Source organism: Rhinopithecus bieti, unplaced genomic scaffold (genome assembly GCF_001698545.2).
Source record: "Rhinopithecus bieti isolate Rb0 unplaced genomic scaffold, ASM169854v2 scaffold_32518, whole genome shotgun sequence".
Classification (NCBI taxonomy): Eukaryota; Metazoa; Chordata; class Mammalia; order Primates; family Cercopithecidae; genus Rhinopithecus; species Rhinopithecus bieti.
Genome location: NW_016814742.1, coordinates 2,071,793 through 2,088,265, shown reverse-complemented (window position 1 = coordinate 2,088,265; position 16,473 = coordinate 2,071,793). Strand labels below are relative to the sequence as shown.

Below are 16,473 nucleotides of genomic sequence, written 5' to 3'. Positions count from 1 at the left end.
AATAAAATAAAATAAAATAAAATAAAATAAAATAAAATAAAATAAAAAAACATTCTTCCCAATAAGAGATGAAGTGTACGTTCTCTCTTCTTGAATCTGGGCAGGTTTGTGACTGTTCTGACAAGCAGAGTATGATAGAAGTTATCCTATGTGAATTCCAAGGCTAAATCAGACAAGTCCATTTAGCTTCCACCTGATTCTCTTGGAATACCTGCTCTGGGGGAGGCCAGGTGCCAAGTAAGAAGTACAGCTACTCTGAGACCAATATGCTTGAGAGACCACATGCAGGAGCTCAGGTCAACAGCCTCTGCTCTGCTCCCAGACAACAGCCAGCATCCACTGCCAGTCATGAGTGAACCTTCTGAAACATCCAGCCCACTTGAGCCTTCAGATGACTGCATAACCACTAACCACTAACTGCAACAGCCAAAAACTTGCTGCAATTTCACAAAAGCTCCCAAGCCAAAATTACCCTCACTTCCTGACTCACAAAGTTGTGAGCAAAGTAAAATGCTTGTTTTAAGTTTCTACTTTTGGGATAATAAGTAGCAGCAGTAACAAGAAGATTTAAAATATTTAACTAAAAGACATTGTTACCACCCCAGATTCTTGATGGTAGAATACCTATCCATTAACTCACATCACAAAGCATCCTTAATAACCGTATCTCTCTGAATGCCAGACCAAGCCTCTGAATGAAGATCTGCACTGGAGAAGGTAAAAAGAACAATGATTTCCAGGCAGCATTGTCTGTCTTCCCTACTTTGAGCTGAACTCTGTCTCTGTGTAACTTTCACCCATCTGTCCTAGTTCTGCCTTCTGATGCCTGAACAAGTCTTCTCTCTTCTTCTCTGTGACATCAGAAAAGATTATGCAAATATAATAGGTCAATAGAAAAAGAAAAGCCTTCTTTGTTCACAGGTCCTTTGAAGCATTAAGACATTAAAGAAGTGTTCTCTCCTGAGATCTCCCTGTGGGTCATAACATTTACACATTCTTTGCATATGTACTTCTGTGCAGGAATGGAGAAAATGACTGTATGTGAAAAAACTCTTTTTATTACAGACTTTTTTTCTTTAATTGCACTTAAAATGCTCACATCAGAAAAATCAAGAAGAAAACTACACACCAAAATAAATTTGGGCTGGGTCAGAGAGTTAAGTGCAAACACTTCAATTTGTTTATTTAAAAAATGAAGAAAAATACTGATGAGTATATTTTGCGAATGAAGGAGGGTGTAACTTTCCCAGCAAGACTTTTTTCAGTATAACTTCAAAGAAAAATTGATACTTGATTACATACAAACTCAGAATTTCTGCATAATAAAAATACTCACAAATAAAATTGAGATTATTGATAAGAGGAAAATATTTCTGGCATACGATAAAACAAATTATTAATAACCTTAATATATATTTTGAAAATTTCAGTTAGTAAGAAAATTGACTTTCTAATAAAAAATATATATGCATACATACATACCCACAAACACATACACACACACACACACACAAACAAAAAAGAAAAGTCAGCAATTCACTATAGAAAAAGTACAGATGGCCTAAAAACATATGAAAAAATTCTACCTGTCTTTTGGAAACAACAAAATGAAAAATTAAATAATCTATGTAATTGCTTTAATTTTCTTAAGAACATTTTTTTTTAATTGCCATAACCATGCTTGACAAAGGTACAGAAAAGAGGCCAACTCTACATTACTTGTCAGCTGTTTACTGGCCCAAACTTTCAGTAAAATGTGTTGATAATATAAATCAATAGCTTTCAAAACAAACTCCCTCTATAACTCAGAAATGTATGTCTACCCTTTAAACGTGGAAATTGTCAGTAAAGTGTACAAAGTTTTATCTATAATACTGTTTATCAGAGCATCAATCACCATGAGGGGAAAAAAAAGAAACTCAATGTATTTATGTATTCCAGTAGAAAAGTAGTTGAATAAAACATGGCATATTCGTGTAATAGAGGCCCTATCTAGCTATTAATTGTCTTGTGGTAGAAAATATTTGATAACAAAGAAAAAATACATATAGCTGTTAATTCATATGAACAGGTTGTAAGATATATAGATATGTTTTATATATATTAGAAATAGGTAAATATATATCTTATAAATATGTATCTGATTATTATACATAATATAATGTGAAGTCAAAAGTATCTGAAACAGGTCTCAGTCAATTTAGAAAGTTTATTTATCCAAGGTTGTGGACACACCAGTGACACAGCCTCAGGAGGTCCTGATGATATATGCCCAAGTTGGTCAGTGTACAGCTTGGTTTTATACATTTTAGGGGGACATAATACATCTATCAATACTGTAAGTTTAGCTGAGAGAAAGGACGAGAGAGAGAGACCCAAGGTCAGGCGAGTAAGTTTATTAACCTGCAGGGCTGCTTTACCATAGTCGGAGGAAGCAGCTCTGAGCTTACAAAATGAGGGGTTTATATGGGGGAGAGAGACCCTGGGGTTGTTTGTCAGTTAAGTTTCCCACATATCATCTCGTGACTGGCTTACAATACAGGAATGTACAAGAGGGTGTAACTGAGGTTTATCCACGTTTCTCATGACCTCCCCTGTACCGCCTGGAGGGGGCTGTAATCAGGGTTTTACTCTGCAAGTCTGGTGACTTTGCTGTGGTGCCTAGATAAGGGTTCAGGAATGCAGCTGTAGAGTATTCAGAGTAAGGGTCAGCTGCATTGAGGGCAGGGGGGCCCTGGGGCAGCTTGTCCCTAGCATTCCAGCCTTTTGATAGGTAATAGAAGAGGAGCACCATTGTCATCTGGCTGCTTCTTGTTAGATAGGGGTGACGGTTTGCGGGAGAGACTGGGTCATAGGGACTGCCGTTCCTGAAGCTGCCGGTATTCTTGGAGCAGCTCATATCATGTACTGTTCCATGAGTGAAGGCTCTGATACAGTCCTGTAAAAACTGGGTGAGGAGACGTAAGAAACAAGGGCCAAATGCTAAAAGGAGGAAGAGGATTATGGCAGGACCTAGGAGGGGCAGTAGCCAGGGTGCCCAGGAGTCACAGAGCCACTGGGGCCAGCTAGGGGTGACTATCTTTAAGTTTTTGTGCTCGATCTTTGAGCTTTTTGACAGCATCTCGTACTTACCCAGATTGGTTGGGTAGAAACAACATTGTTCATTGAGAAAGAGGCATAGGCCTTCTTTTTTGGAGGTAAGGAGGTCAAGGCCTCTGAGTTTTGGTAGGGTGACTGCTGCTAAGGAGTCTAGTTGGTTTTGGAGGTGAGTGATGTGTCAGGCCTCTGAGCCCAAGCCAAGCCATCGCATCCCCTGTGACTTGCACGTACACGCCCAAATGGCCTGAAGTAACTGAAGAATCACAAAAAATGTGAAAATGCCCTGCCCTGCCTTAACTGATGACATTCCACCACAAAAGAAGTGAAAATGGCCAGTCCTTGACTTTTTTTTTTTTTTTATGATGGATTATTATTATTATTATACTTTAAGTTCTAGGGTACATGTGCATAACGTGCAGGTTTGTTACATATGCATACTTGTGCCATGTTGGTGTGCTGCACCCATCAACTCATCAGCACCCATCAACTCGTCATTTACATCAGGTATAACTCCCAATGCAATCCCTCCCTTCTCCTCCCTCCCCATAATAGGCCCCGGTGTGTGATGTTCGCCTTCCATATCCAAGTGATCTCATTGTTCAATTCCCACCTATGAGTGAGAACATGCGGTGTTTGGTTTTCTCTTCTTGCGATAGTTTGCTGAGAATGATGGTTTCCAGCTGCATCCATGTCCCTACAAAGGACACAAACTCATCCTTTTTTATGGCTGCATAGTATTCCATGGTGTATATGTGCCACATTTTCTTAATCCAGTCTGTCACAGATGGACATTTGGGTTGATTCCAAGTCTTTGCTATTGTGAATAGTGCCGCAATAAACATACATGTGCATGTGTCTTTATAGCAGCATGATTTATAATCCTTTGGGTATATACCCAGTAATGCGATGGCTGGGTCATATGGTACTTCTAGTTCTAGATCCTTCAGGAATCACCATACTGTTTTCCATAATGGTTGAACTAGTTTACAATCCCACCAACAGTGTAAAAGTGTTCCTGTTTCTCCACATCCTCTCCAGCACCTGTTGTTTTCTGACTTTTTAATGATTACCATTCTAACTGGTGTGAGATGGTATCTCAATGTGGTTTTGATTGGCATTTCTCTGATGGCCAGTGATGACATTACCTTGTGAAAGTCCTTTTCCTGGCTCATCCTGGCTCAAAAAGCTCCCCCACTGAGCACCTTGTGACCCCACTCCTGCCCGCCAGAGAACAACCCCCCTTTGACTGTAATTTTCCTTTACCTACCCAAATCCTATAAAATGGCCCCGCCCTTATCTCCCTTTGCTGACTCTCTTTTGGGACTCAGCCTGCCTGCACCCAGGTGATTAAAAAGCGTTATTGTTCACACAGAGCCTGTTTGGTGGTCTCTTCACACGGATGCGCATGATATGATGGAGTCTGTGATTTCATCTAGTGACGATTGGAAGGTTACTAAACTAACCTGTCACCCCCCTTATGAAGGACTCCCTCTTTCCTCCTCACTCTGGGTTGCCAAGGCTGAACCGAGACCCTCCAGTGAAGACCTCCAACACCTATTCTCAATCCACTTGTCTGTTTGCATTAACACCTCAGGCATCTTCATCCTCTGCAGATCCACAACCTATTTCTGTCTCCCTACCAACTGGATAAGCACTTGCACCCTGGTCTGCCTTACCCCCAAATTAACCTTGTCCCTCCAAACCAAGAACTCCCTGTCCCTGCTATATTACGTAACTACCCAAAAAGAGCAATACAGTTTATTCCCTTATGAGTAGCCCTTGGAGTCACAACTAGTATCAGGTTAGGAACAGGAAGCCTAGGAACCTCATTATCATATTTTCAGTCACCCCCAAGATTTATATTGGTTCAATCTTGAAGGGCAGGACAATTTTGAATTGAAAATGGTGAGCGGGAAACTTCCAAGTCATGGGTAGATTTAAAAATTTCCCGATTGGCAATTGGTTAAAAGAGTTATTATCAGTAGAAAGGGAAGATAAGGGGGTGTGGAGACCAAGGTTTTGTTATGCAGATGAAGCCTCCAAGTAGCAGGCTTCAGAAAGAACAGATTGTAAATGTTTCTTATCAGACTTAAGGTCTCTGTAGATGTCAATGGTAGAGGTTATAATGAGGCATGTAGGAGATCCCCTCTTCTATCAAGGCCTGAACTAGTTTTTTAGGTTAACTCTGCAATGCCCTTGGCTGAGAGGAAGGGTCCATTCAGAAGGTTTTGGGGCTTAGAATTTTATTTTTGGTTTACATAAAATATATTAAACTAAATATAACATTACATATATATATAATATGTAATGCATATTTTATATAACTATATGTGTATATATAGGTTATATTTATATAGAGAGAATGTTATGTCAATATTCTTTTTAATACAAAACAAAAAAATCCCACCAAAATACTTGCATTAGCTATCTGCAAACATGGAAATTATAAGTAGTTTGTATTTTCTTCTTTGTACTGTTTTATGTTTTCTGAACTTTTTACAACAACCATTTTAATATTGAAAATAGAAATGTAGATATGGATATAGATATAAATATAGATATACAGATCCAAGCAGACAGGTATAATATTTTGTGAAATTTACTAACTATTCATATTCTATGTGTAAACAAAAACAAAAAAGCCACCTTATGATAAAGACCTATTTGATAAGAAAGAGGATAGAAATAAAAGGAAAAAATGACCCTCAAAAGAATCACAGGTGCCCAAAATATGTCCTTTTGGAAGGGGGCTGATAATGGAGTAGAAAGAACTCTGAACCGGAAGTCAGAATGTCAGAGGCATTCAAACTGGAGTGGCTCCATCTTGAATAAGGGCTGCAGAAAATGAAGCTGAGACCTGCTGGGCTTCATTCCCAGAAGGTTAGGCATTCTTAGTCACAAGATATTTATTTTAAAGTTAACAGATTAATAATGTTTATTAAACACACTCAAGACTTCACAGATCCAGGAAATGTCCTGATGTTCCAATATCTTAAGGACAAAAGTACTCGTAGTTTAAGTTTTGCTTTAAAGATAATAATAGCCGGGAGCGGTGGCTCAGGCCTGTAATCCCAGCACTTTGGGAGGCCGAGACGGGGGGATCACGAGGTCAGCAGATCGAGACCATCCTGGCTAACATGGTGAAACCCCGTCTCTACTAAAAAATACAAAAAACTAGCCGGGCGAGGTGGCGGGCGCCTGTAGTCCCAGCTACTGGGGAGGCTGAGGCAGGAGAACGGCGTAAACCCGGGAGGCGGAGCTTGCAGTGAGCTGAGATCGGCCACCGCACTCCAGCCCAGGCGACAGAGCAAGACTCCGTCTCAAAAAAAAAAAAAGAAAAAAAGATAATAATAGAGATTCTTGTGAAAGTCAGTAGTAGTTACACAAAGTTTAAGAATCCTTTGTCACTAGCCCTTGTAATAGAGCACACTTCCCCCATGATTTTTTTTTTTTTTTTTTTTTTTTGGCTTTGTTATCTTATGTATAAATAAGCATTGTGCCTAAGGTGGGGTGTTCAGGAACGCCCTGCTCTATGGAGAAGCCATTCTTTTGTTTCTTTACTTCTCTAATAAACTTGCTTTCACTTTACTCTGTGGACTTGCCCCAAATTCTTTCCTGTGCAAGATCCAAGAACCCTCTCTTGTGGTCTGGATCAGGACCCCTTTCCGGTAACAAGAGCACACTGGATTTAAACACAGTGCTGAGGTTAACTTGCTCTATTATGCAGAACAAGACACCTACTCCAGGCCTGAGTTCCCTCATCTAAAAATAAATGTGTTAGACAAAAGAATATCAAATTCCCATTCAGCTTTAAAAGCATAGTTTTTCTGATGAATTAAGATATGATTCATGTTTTAATGATTTTAATAGTATTAAGCAGATAACACTACAACTAGATTTTGCCAGACAAAATATAGGACTTATGTAGTTAGATTTAAGTGTCATGTAAAGAGTGAATAATTTTTCAGTATAAGAATGTCTCATGCACTATTTGGGACATACTTATACAAATATATTTTTTAATCAGTACAGAACTCCTCTTACAGGCCATATATACTCAGCACTCCCCTTTGAGAAATGTTTATGCTAAGAAATATACATATACTAAAAGATTTGTTTATCTGAAATTCAAATTTAACTGGGTTTCCCATATTTTTATTTCCTAAATCTGGCAAACCTGGCTTAGTTTATGCAATTGACTGTCATACAATGTTCAAGTAAAATTACACAGTTGACCCTTGAACAAAATGGATTTGAACTGTATGGGTTCACTTATATGTAGATTTTTTTCAACCAAACGCATATTGAAAAATATAGTTTTCATAAGATAGGCAACTCCATACTTTTCACATAGACAATTTCCTCAGGGCTGACTGAGGGACTTGAGGATGCATGGATTTGAGTATGGGAGAAGTCCTGAAACCAAACCCTTAGTATATCACTGAGAAACAACTGTACTTCACTCTCTCCAAATTATCTTAAGATCTTATTTCTTTTCTTGCTCATCTCTATGTCTAGTCTCATGTTAAATTGTGAGTAAAGCTGTTTATCCTAGGATAACCCATCTGACACTGTCATGTCAGACATTGAGGCTGCCCAGGAAGAGCATGGCCTCAGCCTAAAAGCCAGGGCAGATCTTGGAAGAGTCCCAGGTAGAGACTGCTCTCCATGTAAAGGCAAGTTCTCTTCTGGAGGGAGAGCTGAGTGGCGCACCTTTCTGGTTCCCACTGTCCCTCAGTGTAAGCTTCTTGTATCAGTTTGAATCCCGAGAGTGCGCCAACAGACGACGTGAGGTGGTGTGGAGCTACATGCTGTTTTAATGAGCCCCTGGGTGCAGGCGGGCTGAGACCTAAAATGGTATCAGCACCAAGTGAGGACGGGACAAAGGTTTTATAGTCTCCTGTAACTAGAAAGTGTCTTCGTCTGACGTAACTGCTATGTTGTACGCAGATGGCCTCTTTCTCAATCTCCAGAGGTACGTTTCTTCCGGCCAGCTCTTTTCCTGCTCCTGCTATGTTGCTGGCGCACACTGCTGACGCACGCTGCTGATGCAAGTGGCCTTGAGCCTTGGGACTGGGCCTGAGAAGGGAGGAGTTATTCATCTCCTTAAGCTTTCAGGCCCCGGGAGAGCCTTACACTCAGTGGGCGAGAAACATATATACCCAGGGTTCAAAAGCCTTTCTCTTTTCTGCTTGAAAACTTGCCCTTCCCTGAGAAAATAACTGCTTATTATAACTTAAAGCAAGGTCAACAAACTTCTTAAAGGGACATAGAGTAAATAGTTTAGGTTTGGTGGGTTACATATGGTCTCTGTTATGCGTTCTCTTTAAAAAAAAAAAAAAAAAAAAAAATTTTTTAAACATATAAAAACAACCCTTAGCTCTAGCAGGTCATACAAAAATAAGTTACAGTCCAAACTTCACCCATGAGTCATTGTTTGCTAATTCCTGATTTAAAAGCTTATTGTTTTCAAAGTGCATTTATGACAATAAAGTCTAAAGATCCCAGGTAAAGGAATGAAGTTCTCACTTCTCACTGTGGAGCTTTGGGAATATGTAATTTTCAGGAGACTAAGGAAACATCTCTGATTTACCCAAATCTCAAAGTTGTTAGTAAAGAATATTGTAAATGTAAGAAATGCACAAATGAAAGCCCTAGCCTGAACTGGTCTTTGTTAATTTTATGGTCGGAATAGAATATATAATAGGTGCCTACTCATTCAGTGAATGCTTGATTAGTTTGGTTTACCAAATGTATGGTTTTCATTTAAAAAGTCATTTTATTTTTTATTTTAAGTATCTGAGATTTTGTTTATGAAAACTTTAGAGTTACCTATACCCTCTTGTATCTTAGAAATATCCAGATGATGATAGAGCTTTTTTTTTTTATCAATATTTAGTTTGTTTTCCAAAATCAAGATGTAATACCACTGCATCTATTAAAGAAAACCTATCCCGACCCTCAGCACTAGACAAGTGCTATTCAATTTAAACTTCAGTGCAGTCCTTTAGTTACTTTTCTGGCCCTCCTTGGGGGTTTCCCTGTGTTTCCTTGTGCATCTATAAGTCAGAGGGACCAAATTGTATCCTTGCCTAAACCAGTTAGCTGTGTGATCTTGACCAAGTTACTTAACGTTTCTGAGGTTTCAAAGGCCTCGTTTGAAAATGAATGTAAAATTACCTACCTCATTATTTTATTGGAATGTATAATAACATGAAAAGTTCTAGCACTGTGCCTAGCATGAATATATGTTTACTAAAGGAGAGATGCTTTAATTATATCCCCCCATTGCTTAGAACACATTTTCTCAATTGTCTCTTCTTACCAGGCGGTTAGCTCCTTCAGGTTTAGGATACGCTTTATCCGTCTCTGTATCTCCAGCATCTGTCACACAGCAGGCCTTAGTAAAGATCTGTTGAACTAAACAAAACCATCACACAGACCTAAACCCAGTAATCAGGCTCCTAATAGCTTTATTGGTACATTTTTTGAATGCATACTTAAAGAAGCAAGACTGCAGACTAGTTGATATTGGATTTGTCCTCAAAAATGTTGAGCTACTGTACTTATACCAAAAATAAGAAGAAAAAGTTGCAAATAACCATAGGGCACTTGAAATTGGGTCATTGTTTGGAGAATGCTTTATTATTGGTGGATTAAAGATGAAGCAGGCCCCTAATTGCAGCTTTAACTTCCATATGTCAGTGTCAGCACTACTCAGGGATAAACTTCTAAAATGATAATACTTTGATTTAGTATTAGACTCTTACCATTCAGTGCACTTTGGCACCTATTATTTTCTTTTATCCTCACAATGAGCCCAAGAGGGAGAGCAATTTTACAGATGAGCAAATAGCAGCACAGCAGGTTAAGTGACCGACAGAGGGTCACAAAGTGATTTTAATAGCAGAGCTGGGCTCCCAGACAGGCTTCAGACTCCTAGTCCTGCACTTATTTCCTAGGACAAGGGTGTTCCCTTTCCAAACTCACAGGACAAGTCACTTGAAGGAACTGATGCCAGCACAGTGCTGTTCAAGTCTTTCTGAGTATTCAATAAATGCCTGGGAAGGAAAGGAAGGAAGGGAGAAGGAAGGGAGGAAGTGAGGAAGGAAGGGAGGGAGGGAGGGAGGGAGGAAGGGAGGAAGGAAGGAAGGAAAGGAAAGGAAGGGAAGGAGGGAGGGAGGGAGGGAGAAATGGGAAGGAGAGAAGGAGGGAGAGAGGAAGTGTGTTAGTCTATTATCACATGGCTATAAAGAAATACCTGAGACTGGATAACTTATAAAGAAAAGAGGTTTAATTGGCTCACAGTTCCACAGGCTGTATAGGAGACATGGAGGCATCTGCTAAGCTTCTGGGGAGGTCTCGGGAAACTTACAATTATGGCAGAAGGTGAAGGGGGGGCCAGTACTTCACATGGCTGGAGCAGGAGGAAGAAACGGAAAGTGCCAGACACACTTTTAAACAACCAGATCATGTAAGAACTCTATCATGAGAACAGCACCAAAGGGGAAAATCTACCCCCATGATCCAGTCAACTTTCACGAAGCCCCATCTCCAACACTGGATTACAATTTGAGATTTGGGCAGGGACAAAATTCCAAACCATATCGGGGGAAGGACGGACGAAATGGAGGGAGGGGGTATATTGGAAGGAAATTTTCAATGTGGTAACCTATTGTGTCTGGAGAATTGCAGTGAGAGCTATTCAGATATTTTAGTGGTAGCTACCTCATCCTCCATCAAAATTGCATAGTCAGGTCTCGATTACAGCAGTATCAAGATTGCTGAACTCTATATGCTAGACAATTGTATGTACAGCCATGTTTACCAATCTTGCTAAGGAGTTATGGACACAAAGCTTGTTGATTCATCACTGATTTCTAAAGGTCAAGGTCACCATTTTTTACTAAAGAATTCCTGTCTCTAAATATAATTAAGTCATTTGGGACATTTGAGGGTAAGAATTAGTCCAATAGATGGTCTTTTTATTGAATAGTACTTTACAAAGCACCTCTACCAAAATACTTTGATCTTTCTTAGGTCATGATCCCTTTGGGAAGGTGATGAAAGCTATAGACCTTATTTTCAGAAAAAAGAAACAATGCATTATATACATACACAAACACAATTTTACATAAAATTCAGGGTAGATGAGAGATGGGAATTCACATACATCTTTTAACAGGATTTCACAGGAAATGTTAAAAACCTATCATTGATAAAGTATATTATTTTAAACTGATATAAAATGATGTATAACCTTGTGAGGTAGGTAAGCAGGTATTAACTATCCCATTTTATACATGAGGGGCTTTTAACTCAAAAAACGTAAGTGGCTTACCTAAGGGAAAAAGTTAATTAGACAGAACTAATACCAGGTCTCCTGACTACTGGCCTGAAGCCCTTTCCCTGTATTAAGGTGCCCAAGTTACAGGTGAATACATAAAAATTGTCCCAAGAAATGACTTGACCTCTCCAGATATGAGTTAATTCAAGAAAGTAACAGCACCCCCCTTTTCCTGTCACAGATGTTATTTAATATATTGCTCTGTAAGCCTCCAAAGCATTTTAACAATCACCAAAAACTACATTGCCCCAGAGGCCTAATTGAAATGCTGATCATGGAGGTTCATAGCCATCAGCCTTGAATTTATAACCACCTAATTCTCTGTGAGTAATGGAAGCATTTTCCAAAGGTGAAAAAAAAAAAAAAAGTGTTAAAGCAGGTAAGTGCTAAATTAGGAGTAGGGGAGAGGGAGGTCATGGGAGTGTAGAAAAGCCAGGTGCAAGAATCCAGGCTTAAGGTGTGCTGGCCTGAATGCCTGGAGGCCGTAAAGTACCCGCATGGTCAGATTCTGCCAACACTTTAAAGGCAGAGCCAATCATTTGTGAATGAACAACAGTAGGTGTGAGCAAAAGGACAAAGTAAAGGATGTCTCCGAAGTTTCTGCCTGAGCTACTGGAAGGTTGGAATTAGCATTAACTGAGATGAGATAAAAGGAGATCCAGAGTTCACTTTTAGATGTGTTAAATTTTATACATCTATTAGATATGCAAGTGGAAGCATCTAAGAGGTAATTCATACACAGTCACAAGCTGCATAATGTTTTGGTCAACGATAGACAAAATATAGGAAAGTGGTCCCATAAGATTACAATACTCTATTTTTATAGTACTTTTTCTATGTTTAGATGTGCAGATACTTACTATTATATTACAATGGCCTACAGTGTCAGTACAGTAACATGCAAGCCTTGGAGCAATAGGCTATACCATCTGGCCTAGGTGTGTAGTGGCTATACCATCTAGGTTTGTGTAAGTACCCTCTGTGATGTTTGTACCATGACAAAATTACCTAATGATGCATTTCTCAGAATGTATCCCCATTGCTATGTGATGAATAACTATACTTTTAAGTATAGAGTCCCAAGAAGAGGTCTGCACTGGACATAAACCTTTGGAGACTATGATATATAAATGGTATTTAAAGCCATGAGACTGCATGAGGTCACCAAGTGAATGAGTATAGATACAGAAGAGATCCAAAGACTGACCTCTGAGAACTCTAGTGTTAAGCAGTTAACCACCTCTAATGCAAGTATCTTGAGTCATATGCTCCCACATGAACCAGTCACTGTGGCCTGGGAAATGCCATGTTCTAAATGGGTAGAGGCCTGGACATATTTAACACAATCACTAAACATTAATCAGGTTTAGACCAACCAAGGGTCACCTCTGAAGCTGTGGGGGAAGGAAGGCAAGGCCAACTCCTGCATGGCTGTACACAGAGAAATGGAAGAGATGTTGGAGCACGCAATGGCCACCACACCAACCATACACCTTTAAGCTTTGTGTGGTTGCTGGGGGAGTTTGGAACTTAATGTTAAACAAACCTACACTTAAATTTTGGCACTATCACCAACAATATGACCTTGAGCAGGTTACTGAAGTTTTTTAAACTGTTCATTTGTAAAATGAGAAAAGTAATACCTCCTTCTACTTTAACAGATATCTGGGAAGAACCAATTGAGATATTACATATAGAGTGCTCAATGTAATATTTGATGCATTGTAAATACTAAAAAATACTAATTACTATTATTTTTATTGGTCTGGGTTCACCTGAAAGGACAGCCTGAAGCAAAGGCCCACCCATGTGCAAGTAAATTATTTGGGAGGTAATCCTAGGAAGCAGGAATACAGAGAGGATAGAAAGCCAGTACTAGGATTCTTTGCCACTGCGAGTGACTGGGGATGCTTTGCAGGAGACCTTCAGGAAAACATTGTGGGATCTGCCTTAGAATGGTGTTCCAGGTGATAACAAGAGGAAACATTTATCCATTAGCTCATATTCTTGAATGATCAAAAATATGCAATGCCTTCTACTGTATCAACTAAATTCCCCCATATTTCCAGGTTGCTAAAGCATGAGTTGAGTGGCTTCCTGCAGGTGTTTTACACAATTGCTTCAGATAAGACTCTGGACATGAAGCAAGAAGCAGAGGCCAAAATGAGGCGCCATCAGATTGACCCTGTGCAAAGCAGACTAAAACCAGTACAGAACGAGTCCCTGCAAAAGTGGCTGGGAAGAGGTGGGGCCAAGAAAATATAAGATGAGCTCAAAACATGTGATAATTACTGTCTTATCATAATTATTATTATGATAAATGCTAAATCCTTGTATCTGAGATTCTTATCTATGGCTCTTTCTCCTATTAGATGCTGATGTTTTGAAATGTAAGCCTAATTTCTTTTCTTTTTATACCTACAACTCAACTTAGTGTTTTGCACATAAAAGATGGTCAATATTCATTAAAATGAATTAATCTGACATGATAGAAAACAAAAGGAATAGGTAAGCAAATCTATAATTTGAAATATATATGTCCAGGGTATGTGTGTGCATGCTTTTTTTATCTATGCTTCATTTTCTCCTCTGGCAATTTGAAAGCAACAATTTGATGTAAAAGTCTTGAACTGTTTTATTTCCTTTGGTCTGTGCCAGAAAAACAACAGAAACAACAAACCCTGATTTTGTACAAAAAGCACAAGACTCTGAATTTTTTTCTTCTTCTTTAATTGCTTCCCCAGCTACCTTTCCTAGATTCTTAGGAATTAGTGGGAGAGGCACAGCTCAACTGGTTGTGCAGAGCTGAGCAGCTCTGAGCTTCATTAAGGCCTCGGTGAAAAGAGGGCTGCGGGCAGAAGCCCCTGCTCTATCCCCCTGGCTGCTCAGGAGGCTCTCGTATATGCCAAGGTCAGCCAACTTCTGTCCCCGTTGTGTTGACAGAGTCTTTCACCCTAGTTAAGTAGAATCCCATTAGCCTAGATGTATAAGACTGGATTACATTTTACCTCAGCTTGTTCCATTCAGTACTTTTCCACATGTAAACATGTTCTTTATTATTTTCAGTACTCATGTGAACTATACACCAAGACAATGTAAAGATACTGGGCAACATTATCTTTACACAGACGGCATAAGCCACTACCCACATGGCATAATTGAAGGGCAAATTATTCCTCCAATTAATGCTTAAAAGCCCATTATGAGTACTTTATTCCTCTCTGCTCACAGTTTCCTTCCCAATGCATCTGGATTGAGAAAGATTAACTGATTTGAGATTTAGCATACTGGGTCTCTAATATCTTAATTGATTAGCTTGGTCAAGTGCAGGTAAAGCTAGACCTTCTAACCTTGGCGGAAGAGAGAACAATGAAGGTGGGCTCTTGAAGACTAAGGGTGGGCTAGAAAGCCTGGAGGGGATTAAAGACACTGCAGCCTTTAACCCATAATTTCATCATCCAATCCCTGAAAGTGGGAGGTGGTGAGGCTTTTTCAAATCCTAAGACTACAGGTCAGGCTCTTTGCTTTCTGTGGTCCCACAGAAGGCAACATGGGCCAAGCAGGAGTCACTGGCCAAACCCAGAGAAGAACCCTGCAAACAAAAGTCTCCCCTATCTGCCTTCAGTAACCCTCCCTGGGTTTTGTATTCACTGATGAAACATGAGATTGGAGTTATCTATTCTTATCGCCTTTCTCTAAAATGGCATTAACTCTTTGCCAGGTCTATCATCTTTTGTAAAAACAAAGCACTTAACAATTTGAAGCACAATTTACGAATGAAATACTTCCCCTCCAATTCTAAAGTTTCTATCAGATTGTCCTTCAGGGAAGAAGGAAATGTAGTGTGAACCAAGAGGTCCTTCTCATTCTTTGCTTGTCCTCAGCCTCCCTTTTCTGTAGAATTTCCCCACTCTGCTGCTGCTCTTTCTCCCAGGTATGCTTGCTTCTCTCTTTCTTCTTGAAGTTTTCAGAAGAAGGCTATTTGGCCTTTGCTTTCAATTTAATCTGACAACCACTACTACCACCTGAGTTATTCTACATCATGGAGATTAACATTCCAAACTTCATTTCCATTTGTGGAATGGTAAGCAAACTTCCATGACTGTTAAAGGTATTTCAGAAATCTCACCGGCTAATCTTACGATCAATCAGTATTTCCCAATCACCAATAAAATATCCTTCTTAGGGCTATAGTGATGAAAATATGAGGTTCTTTCTAGAAGGAGCCCACAACCCAGGGACAACTGTAAACAGGTAATAAGTACCCTATGTAATAAACACCTCCATAAACTTGTGAATAGACTGTTTTTGTTAAGATACAGATTGAGGTAGAAGAGCTCTTCCTAAGCAGCCTGGAGAGAATTTTCAAGGGATGAAATATTGGATCAATAACTATGGGATGAACAGGACCTCCATAAATAGAAAAGTTCAAGAGGAGCACATCTTTCCAGGCTGGAGGAAGAGCATGTACATAATACAGAACAATCGAAAAGTGCTCAGTGTGTGGAAAAGAGTAGAAGGCATGGTGACTATAGCCTAGAGGTTATAGGCCGATGCAGCGAGGGTGGTTGAGAAGGCTGGAGAAATATGTTGGGTCAGAGAATTGAAGATCCATACATGACATGCTTGAGTGTAGATTGTGAGCAACCAGGGCCAACAAAGGCTTATAAGCTTGGGGATGACATGAGCATGACTATATCTTTTTTTTTTTTTCAGATGAAGTCTCACTCCGTCTCCCAGACTGGAGTGCAGTGGTTCAATCTTGGCTAACTGCAACCGCCACCTCCCAGGTTCAAGTGATTCTCCTACCTCAGTCTCCCATGTAGCTGGGATTACAGGTGCTCCACCATGCCCAGCTAATTTTTGTATTTTTAGTAGAGACAGGGTTTTGCCATATTGGCCAGGTTGGTCTCAAACTCCGTACCTCAGGTGATCCAACCACCTTGGCCTCCCACAGTGCTGGGATTACAGGCGTGAGCCACCACGCCCAGCCAACCATATATATTTTTAAGAGAATTATCGTGGAG

The 16,473-nt window shown here is 39.7% G+C and overlaps 1 protein-coding gene across 1 annotated transcript in view; it reads left to right on the top strand.

Moving 5' to 3' along the window:
• The window catches only part of LOC108515185 (glycerol-3-phosphate acyltransferase 4-like), a 56,966-nt gene that overhangs the window by 21,414 nt on the left and 19,079 nt on the right, over positions 1-16,473 (top strand). The window contains 2 exon segments of the mRNA XM_017851865.1: positions 13,516-13,691; positions 16,163-16,200. Of these exon segments, the coding sequence (XP_017707354.1) occupies positions 13,516-13,691; positions 16,163-16,200 (214 nt within the window).